Source organism: Crocodylus siamensis, chromosome 2 (genome assembly GCF_052110815.1).
Source record: "Crocodylus siamensis isolate JL-2025a chromosome 2, ASM5211081v1, whole genome shotgun sequence".
Taxonomy (NCBI): Eukaryota; Metazoa; Chordata; order Crocodylia; family Crocodylidae; genus Crocodylus; species Crocodylus siamensis.
Genome location: NC_143396.1, coordinates 126,406,807 through 126,416,583, shown reverse-complemented (window position 1 = coordinate 126,416,583; position 9,777 = coordinate 126,406,807). Strand labels below are relative to the sequence as shown.

The 9,777-nt window shown below is 43.7% G+C and overlaps 1 protein-coding gene across 1 annotated transcript in view; it reads left to right on the top strand.

Moving 5' to 3' along the window:
• Positions 1 to 925: 925 nt before the first annotated feature.
• ARHGEF38 (Rho guanine nucleotide exchange factor 38) overlaps positions 926 to 9,777 on the top strand; it is a 52,086-nt gene continuing 43,234 nt past the window's right edge. Inside the window, exon 1 of the mRNA XM_090034744.1 lies at positions 926 to 1,127. Within this exon, the coding sequence (XP_089890870.1) occupies positions 926 to 1,127 (202 nt within the window). The remainder of the gene's footprint in view (positions 1,128 to 9,777) is intronic.

Sequence of the window (9,777 nt, the reverse complement as noted above, 5' to 3'; positions counted from 1 at the left end):
GTGCTGGTAAGAGGATTAATCTCAGCTTTGGTGTGTTAATGGACCCAGAGATAAAAAGATAAAGGGTGATTTTTTTTTTTTGATTTTTTTTTGCAATTTCTTAGTTGGTCTAATAAAAGGTATCATCTCTGAACCAAGAGTTCTAGAGTTCTGCATTTCTTAATGGGCTCAGAGGAACAGACTTCCACCTTCAGCTTCCTCTATGCAAAAGTGAAGTTTATTTTCGAGCTATGGGGGACTTTTTGCCATTTTTCATTTTCCCTGAGGCTGAAGAAGGGTGTGTGTGCTGAAAAGCTTGCAGAAAGAGAGAGGGTTTTTTTGCAATTTCTCAGTTGGTCTCATAAAAGGCATCATCTCTGAACCAAGAGTTCTGGAGTTTTGCATTTCTTTGGTGTGTTAATGGTCCCAAATAGGACTCCCAGCAGCCTGCAATTGCTGCCTGCCAGCAGCCTGCATAACAATGCCCGCAGGCTTCCCCACCTTCCCAGTGCCTCACTCTGCATAGCCCCAGAGGAGGGAGGGGACTGGCATGTCATTGTCTGCACAGGGGGTCTCAAGCTGGGCTTGCATTGTGAATGGGGCTTGGAGAAGCAACTGCATTGCAAACAGGCAGAAAATGGGCTTGCTTGTTTGCTTGCCAGCAGGGCAGAGAAGCTCCTTGTGCGGCAGGTCTCTCAGGTAACAGGTGGCTGGCTCCCTAGGCAGGCTCCTGGTGCACTACAGGATGACTTCATAGGGGTGGAGCCCTGGGAGGCTGTGGAGGTGGCAGGCTGAGCCAGGTAGCAAGTGAACTTGTGGAATCATTTCCCACCCCCCTTAAAAACAAGGCAGCTTTTACACTCACCTGAGCAAGAAGCACTGCACCCACCTCTTTCCTACCTCATTGCTTCATTCAAGCAAGTGAGGGGACTGCTCCTTGCTGAAAATGGAGAGTAAAGAAGCCCCTGGGAAAGAAAGCATGGGAGCCAGGAGGAAGAATTTGACCTTCTTGAAACACCGACTGTACATGCTGGAGAGACGAAAGACAGACACTATTGTGGAGAGCAGCGTTCCTGTGGACCATAGTAGCTCTGGCACTTTGAGAAGGAGCCAATCTGACAGGACAGAATACAGCCAGAAATTACAAGGTATTTGAAGGGGGGGGAACAACTTACTCTTTATTATTTGCAGTGAAGTAGTGGCTAGACCCTACCATGCCAGGCAGCTTATAAACAAAAAAAAACCCAAGAAGACATTCCCTGCCCCAACGTGCGTACAGTTTAAGCCTGCCATTATGATGACTGTTCCCAACTTGCTTAATATTTATAAACAATGACACTTGCACAGGATACTAAAATGGGATTCAAGAGACAGTCAAGCTTTTGAAACCCAATTGAAAATGTGGGTTCACAACATGTACATGAACTATATAATGTATACTCTGTAACACAATGTCTCCCCCGTGGCTTATTCTTTTTTTATTGGGAAATGGGGCATATGCATTAAGTCAGGTTAATGCAAGTGTCAAGGCAGATTTTTGCTTTCAGTTAAAATTGCACAGCATTTTAAATAGCTTTGTTTGGCCTGTTTATTTGGTTTCCAGATTGTACATGCCTGAATTTCAAATATATGTAACTGCATGCCTTGAATGGATGTGCTGATTCAAATTATATGGCTACAGTGGCATTCTTTTTTCAAATTCTTAACTATTCTCGGAATCCAAAACTGCCAAATTTTGTCTGTATCTGAAGTGGATATCAGAAATTCAACCTTAAGCCACAAATTAGAAAGAAACCTCACAAATAGGAATTGTCACACTTCTGTCCAGTGTCCAGAATAAGAATGTTAGGAGCACTGCTGTAAGATAAACACTTTTATCACTAATAATTACAGAAATGATGCAATTCCTATGGTAATAATTTTGTGTCAGGGAAATAATGAATACATTTTAGGTTTCCCACAATGTATGTGCAGTTGTGTGGTGTTTAATGAGGGATTTTTCAAATGGGAAATAATATATGGTAATCTATATAGTTGAGACAGTTTGTAATAGGGTTAACGGTAATCACACAGTTCCCTTGTAGACTGAAATGCTATATAGCAAAGTGTTGTAAGAAGTGTGAATAATTTTAAGTTAATTTTTCTCTCCCAATGTTCCAAGCAATGCTTACTTTATGGAGGGGGTCATCATTCATTATTATTATATTATTTATTTATGCTAAAAATCACTCTCTGTAATATAGCTATTTACAGGTTCACAGAAGTTTAGGGCTGCAAAGGACCTCTTAAGATCATTGGGTCCAACCCCCCTGCTCTGGGCAGGAAAGACCGGGGTCAAATAACCCCAGCAAGGTGCATGCCGTCTCTTTTTGAAGATATCCAGGGTAGGTGCCTACACCACCCCCACTGGGAGTCTATTCCAGAGTCTGGTTGCACGAACCATGAAGAAGTTTTTTCTTATTTGTGGGGCATTCAGAAATTCAACACAGAAATTTTGTCTATCCTTTTTAAAATATGTATATTTTTTCCTTCCCTTAATATTTTGAGGTAATTAATATATGAATAAAATGGGCGTGGGGGGCAACTAATATCTTTTATTCTGACAAAAAGCATAAAGCAGAAACCATATTACAGGATAGATGTTCTTTTCTAGAGGTGTTGCTGCTTCCTGTCACATACACACATTAGGCTTGAAGCCAAAGCTAGGCTTCAGACTTCCCTGGCAATGGCTGTGTCAGTCAAGGATATGAAGAGGTAGGATTCTTGACTCACAGGGCTGTACCGACAGAAGCCTCCAGAACACTAAGCCTATCCAATGCATCATTGACCTTCCTCCATTTCTCATTCCCTGCATTTGATCTGAATTGTCCTGTGTGGTTTCATTTCCAGGTTCATTCTTGATACATGCCCTAACCAGCCAAAACATTTTTCTTGGATCTTCTGTAATAGCTTTCTCATCTTAAGAGATTTTCCTGTCTCTTCATTTTGTATTTTCTTTAATTTTGAGAGTCTCAGTATTACTTCCTGCCACCTCACTTCAGTCAATATTTCCCATGCAGTGACTTTGCCTCTACTCCAGCAATCTGATGTACCCAATGATATCAGCACTGTAATTGTCCCATATACTCAGATTGTCATTTTTATCAAGATATCCTTTATTTTCCAGATCTCATTAATTTTTCCAAATGCAGTAGCATTTTATTTGATTCTTCTTTCTAATTCACAGTCCTCATTCCCTAATATGAATCCTCCACAATACACCAATTTTCTACTTGGATACTGTTTAGGCCAGAGCATAAATGTATACTGTTGTAGCGGTGACAGATTTGGTCCTGAGTCTCACTTTCCATATGTGAAGAGACATGGGCTCAAATGCTATGAGGGCTGACTTTCCATTTAGTAGGTCTTTGTCCTAGTGGCCTTCATCCCTCTTCCTGATGTTAAATATCCTATGTTCCTTCTAAGAATGATCCCCTTCCTTGCATAAAGCAAACATTTCCCACCCAGATTTTTCATCTCAGGCAGCATTACCAAAAGTGTTGCAGGCCGATATGATGTTGTATGTTTCCAGTGAATGTCTTGTCTTTTGAGTTCATCATATAGTTCTTTTTGTTTTGCACGATGTTTATGTTTGGTCTGATCACATACTGTTCACACCAACCTTGGTTCCCACTGTTTTTCTGAGTAATAATAACTGAGTGAACATAATTTTAGTTCAGTTTCTATTCTTCACCTGGTTTCAATGGTTTAATGTTCATGAAGTGTTGGACCACAACTCATTGGCTCAGCCTATCCTAATGTATCTGCAGTATTGCTCCAAGCTATTCATGCTTCTGCCCCCAGTGTTTTGATTTGGGCGCTCTTTTGCCAGCTTAGCCATATAAGATTTTAAGTACTATCATGTCTAGCTTCCTTATTAGCACAGTATTGCCCAGCCCGTCTGACTCCATGGACCAACCCTTTGCTCCAGCCCAATCCAACATATGGGGCCACATCTGGACCATGGGGCTTCCCATGGCTCTGAGACCCACAGCAAATAATGCTGCCACCACTTCCCCCACTGCCAGATTTCTGGACCGGTGAGGAATCCCACAGACTGAATGACTTGGCTTCGCCAGTTGGATCTGGCCTGCCAGCTGTAGACTGAGCACCAGTGGTCTAGCATACCAATTGAGGTTAGGTCCCAAGGTGTAGCCCCTTGGACTATGTAAGGGTGGAAACAGACACCACCTTTGTGCTGCCATAAAAGTTCTTATGATGGCACAAAGGCCATGCAAACAGATGTCCATGCCTTTAGGCATGCCACAAATGCCCCAAATTTTTGCCCATAACATAGGTGGTATCAATTTGTGCCACTTTAGTGTGGTAGATGTCTGTTAGGTTTATGAAAGGAGAGCATGGTCAGTCTGGAGCTGCCCGTGCTTTTCAGTCATCCTAAGCAGGCACTCCTGGGGCTTCAGAGGCCTAATTCTATATGCTCTGGAAACTTCCATTCCTGGAGTGTGCAGGATCAAGCCCCTGAAGCCCCAGGAGCACCTGCGTGGGTTCCCTTGTTGGGATCCTGGGGATTAGCTGATTGGCGGTCTTAGCTTTGGGACCTCACTGGAGCTGGCTTTCCCCAAGATTCCCCAGAGTGCATCTCTGTAAGAGGAGAAACCTAGGCAGGCACTCTTGGGCCTGAGGGACCTAATCCTGGTTGGGAATTCCCAGGCATCACAGGACCAGGACTCTGAATCTCTGGGGGAACACATCACCCATTGTTCTGCAAGATGAATGGGTGGGACAATTGGTGATATCCGTTTTGCTGAATGAAATGGATTAGCTGTGCTAGGATATGTCTAAGCAAACTGATCCTCTTAATTTTGCAAAGGCTATTTCTAGCCTAAGTGAGTAAGTCTCCAGAGCTGACTGCCAAAGCACTGCTTAGCAGTGGTAGGCCTTTGGAGCTGTCCCTGTACACCCCCCTTATGTTTATGCCAGTGTAAACCAGGAGTCTACTTACTTTGCTTTTCCAAGTGCCCCAAGCCTCCCAAAATTGTTTAAGGTTGAATTAAATGTTTTGTTTGGCACTAAACACAGATTTTCTGTTTTCCATTTTGGTGAGGAATATGTGTGTGTGTGCATAGATAGGATCTTTAGAATATATATGCATATGTATATATTTACAAGTACATATACTTATATTTGTTTCCACTGCTGAACCACAGAGTCACCCAACCCCAGTCCAAAGGTCCCAGCTAGACTGGAGTCCAGCATGTGGGCACCTGGCAAAGATACACATGGTACAAATGTTGACCTACTCCTAGTTTGAATCAGATGCACGCAACTGGCAAGCTTTACACTGATTTACCATATCCCTATCTAGTTCCTTGTTTTTGAACACTCCCCAGAGTGGGATAGGCAAGGTGGTGTAAAACTGGGAAGCACAGTGCTAAGTATGTTCTGCAATAGATGCCATTCCTTAAGGGTCCAGATTCTACAAGGAATCCCAGAACAACAGACTGCAGGACCTAACTCACATCTTTTTGATAGTTGAAGTACAAAGTTTGATACACACGTACAGTGATGTATCTTTTCATCCCTAGGTCTAAGTCAGAGTAGAGAAGAGCTCCTCTGAAGCCACAACTGGTATCCCAGCCCTTTTCAGAAGTGCTCAAATAAAACTGACTTTAAAAATGGAATTAGACACATGGAAAAAACAGGCACAATTTGATGCTTACAAGTAGTAAAATATAAGCAGAATTGGCAGGCCTGGAAAATTCTGAATTTCTAAGGATCTGGTTTCTTCCCATGGATTTCCCTTACACCTTTCATAGATAAGTTAAACTTTGACTGAACAAAAAAGGTGTTAGCTCTGTGATTGGAAAGATAACCAGGAGCATTCACTTAGCTTTGTCAATCTGCACTAGAACAATAGGATTGCCAAAGGTTCAAAACTTCCCACACTATTGGATAGTTTTCACTCCAAAAATAATCACTTAATTAGCAACATAATCAACTTTTTCTTAGCTAATTATCATACATGAAGCATCCATTTAACTCACTTATCTAGTATAAATAGCTGTTTAACACTCTGATTGTTTCATTTATTTAAAAATGATACTCCATTGGGAAAAGGCTACACTTTACTAACAGTTTTCCATTAGATCTTGAAAAGCTTTACAAATACTAATAAAGCATTGCAACTCCTTCTCTAAAGTGGCTAGGTGTAATTAGCCCTACTTTACTGGGGAGAAAGGGGCACAAAGTCATAGAGCAAGTTAGAGATACAAGAAATCAGTGAGCTGAAACTGGAGAAAGCTACAAACTCCATGGTCTAGTCATTTACTTTCCTTATACCAGGGCCCCTTGTCAATAAAATGGAAATTATATATCACTATCTTATGAAGATCATAGAAAATTAGGGTTGGAAGGGACCACAGGAGGTCACCTAGTCAAGCCACTTGCTCAAAGTAGGATCATCCCCAACAAGATAAATTCACTAATGCTTGATTCAGGAGCTTAGATGTGAATTGTTATATTTGCTGAGATACATCTTAGGAAGCAATAATATGAGTTGTAACTCCCAGTTCGCTCCTATACAAAAAATACTATAAATCATGAACGATGTGTGCCCCTGGAGGCTGGGATGGCACAGCGAGCTCCTGCAGGTGGCAGTGGTGCTGTCAGCAGCGGGATCATGGTGGAGGCAAGTGGGGAACTGCTGCAGGCAGCCACAGTGCTGTTGGCGGTGGGGGTTGGAGAGCACTGACCAGTGGTCAGCGACCACCCACAGACACTGCCAGTAGTGGTAGCAGCAGCCAGCAGTGATCACAGACTGCCCACAGACACTGCTGGTAGTGTCGATGTTCAGGGTCAGGGGCTGGTGAGCAGTGACCACCCACAGGAGCTGCTGATGCTGTCAGTGGTGCCTTTTTGCTGGGGGTGCACCACCATGCTCAGGAGGTGCACATGCACCTGCATGCACCCACTACGTGTCACCAATGCAATAATTTAATATTAATTTGGTTGGGTATTTGGGTAACCTGCTACTGTTCTTCGAGCAATGAGAACAACATGATATTTACAGGTGCAGACAGAAGTGACAATTTTTGCCAATTCTGGCCACAGAAAACGGTTTATAGCTGTGACCAAATGCAAGTGCATGGCTGCAGACAGCTTAAAAAATGTGGGTCAGTGAAAATCTGACCTCTCGTTGCTTGAAGTATTAGATAAAGATATTTCAATATGTAGCATCTTATGTAACTTGTGTCTGCAGAGTTCCCAGCCTGTTGCTGTTTTCAGAATGGGAGTGGGGAAAGGGAGCAGAGGGAGTTCAGTCTGGGGTTTTTTCAGCCTGGCTTGGAATCCCCTTCCCTGAGGTAGGGGGGGGGAGGGGCTCCAATTCACCCATCCCACCCTTCAGCACTGTCTGATTCCTCTCCTACCAGGGACCAACACTGAACTTGTGTTTGGTCTGAGATAACATAATTCAGAACACCTTGTAGAGAACTACAGCTAGAACCTTTACTTCTGTCTGCACTCTGTTGTTATTTCTCAAATTGCTGGCTACTGGCTAGTCAGATTAGATCTTTTTGTTTGTTTTTCAACAAGATCTATAGGAAAAAATTCTGCAGGAGGGAAAAGTTACTATGACCTAACTCAGGGATCTCAAACTCACTTGGGAGTCTGGGCTGGATCCAGACTTCAGGGCAGCTCATGTCAGATTCAGTAAGGGAGAGCTGCCACAGTGGCCGCTGCAGCAACAGTGACAGCAAGGGATCTAGCTGTGACCATGAAGGGCCACCAGTAGCAGCAGCTCTGGGGCAGCAACACCAGGTGCAGGAATGGAGAGCCAAGTTTACTGCTGGTGGCTGTGCCCAGCGGAGCTAAAGGGCCCCAGATTATGCAGCAAGATTTTTCCCCCTATTTCCAATATTCGCCGGCTCCCTAGTGGGCCAGATGCAGCCCAAAGTCTGTATGTTTGGCACCCTTAATTTAGGTAAAGGTTTGCATGTTGCACTGTTGTTACATAGTTGCATATCATGCTTGGATTAAGTTAAATGAAGCAGTGCTATAGTTGGAGCAGTTTTGCTACACTTATACCATTTCCAGCTTGTCCACATATAACAACTAGAATGTAACAGCTGCTAGCCTTTTGAAACATTCCCCTTCTGTAATGGCTCAAAAAGTGTGTGTCCATACTCTCTATTGAAGTCCACAGTGTCACATTAGTTTACTCCTAGACAAAGATCTTTGGAGCAGAGCTACCTTTCTCAAGTGAAGTGGGGTCCTCCTTCTTGCATTGGCCAGCCCCATCACCCTCAGTCTCCTCACAGGACTCCCCAGTCCCAGCTTCTCTCCCACACCTTGGTGTCAAAAGTAATCTGGGAGGTGTCCTGTTTCCATACTATGTGGAGAGGGAAGGAACGCAATGACTCTGTCCTACTGGACCAGCAGGACTTTGGGCACTTCCTGGCCCCAAAGCCACCTTGTCCCACTTGTGATTTATGTAGTTTGAATCAAGCATTCAGCTTGTTCTTGGCTCTCAGTCTCTCTGGGCTTGGAGCCCTTGTGCCTTCAAGTCCCTCTCCCAATCCATAAACTCCCTTCTTGCTTCTGTCCCTCGGGGGTCTCGAATCCAGGGCCCTGGGCTTGGCATACTCACAGTCTATCTGCTAAGTCACAGCAGCAGACCCTCAGACCCTAGACATCTGGCTCAGGTTCCAATCTTGGGACTCTTATGCCTGTACCTTCTGGTCTGTTCCTCTGATGAGAGTATCTCTCTCTCTTTCAGGATGTCCAGCAGCCTGTTATGCAGCCTCCTTGTCTCCCCTTATAGCTGCTTTTTGTCCACCAGGTGTTTGATGAACCAAAATTCCAATTTAGGCTCGTCCTGACCTCAAGGTAAATGGACACAGTCAACATCAAAGGTTTCGCCCCCTCAAGCTTGCCACTCAAACCAAAAATACCAACGCTTTGGGTCTGCTCACTTCATCTGCAGAGGCCTTCCTCAGTCCATCAAGGGTGAACCATACTCTTCTGCAGTCTGGGCTTGACTGATCCGTTCCCTCCTGGGTAGGCTTTTATACTCGCTAGCCCTTTCCATTACATGATCCCTTCTGCTCCACTCTGGCTGCCTCTGAAACCTCTATGGTAGTGGTGAGCTTGCTACTTGGATCCCCTTGTCTCCTTTTGAGCTCCCCTTCAGGCTTCTGGCTCCTACTGACCCAAAAAGTTTTGAGTCATAATGGGGCCATGCCAGCTTTCTGGACTTTTCCATCTCTTCTCTGTAACAGGGATTTAACTTCCTGTTACAGGCAGGAACCCTCTTTTTATTCTGAATTTGCACATTTCTTAGTACAAGGAGATCCTGGGCTTTGACTTGGCCTCTTAGCAGTGACTACAATATGGATACTAAATAATAACACTCTTAAGGGAGTGAATACTTAAGACCCTGTTTTATAAAAATGTATAGGCCTCCCAACTCTGAATACACAGTCAGAACCACTAATGAATTATTTCTTAACTGACTGGCTGGATTGTGGATAAGATACACACCTGACAGTTTTTGTGGATGATCTGTGACAAAGCTTGACACGTGTGCATCTCATGGGAAAAGATTCAGATGTAGCCCTTCATCAGCTCTTATTGTATTAACATATTAGGCAAATAACATTTGACTAGTGTATATATATTGGTATATGACATACCGGAAAGGCTTATTTGTAGGTAATAGCACTAACAATAAGGGCATTCTTCTGTCACAGAGCGATAAGTCTTCCCTTCCATCATGGTCACATGGGCTTTCTCTATTCT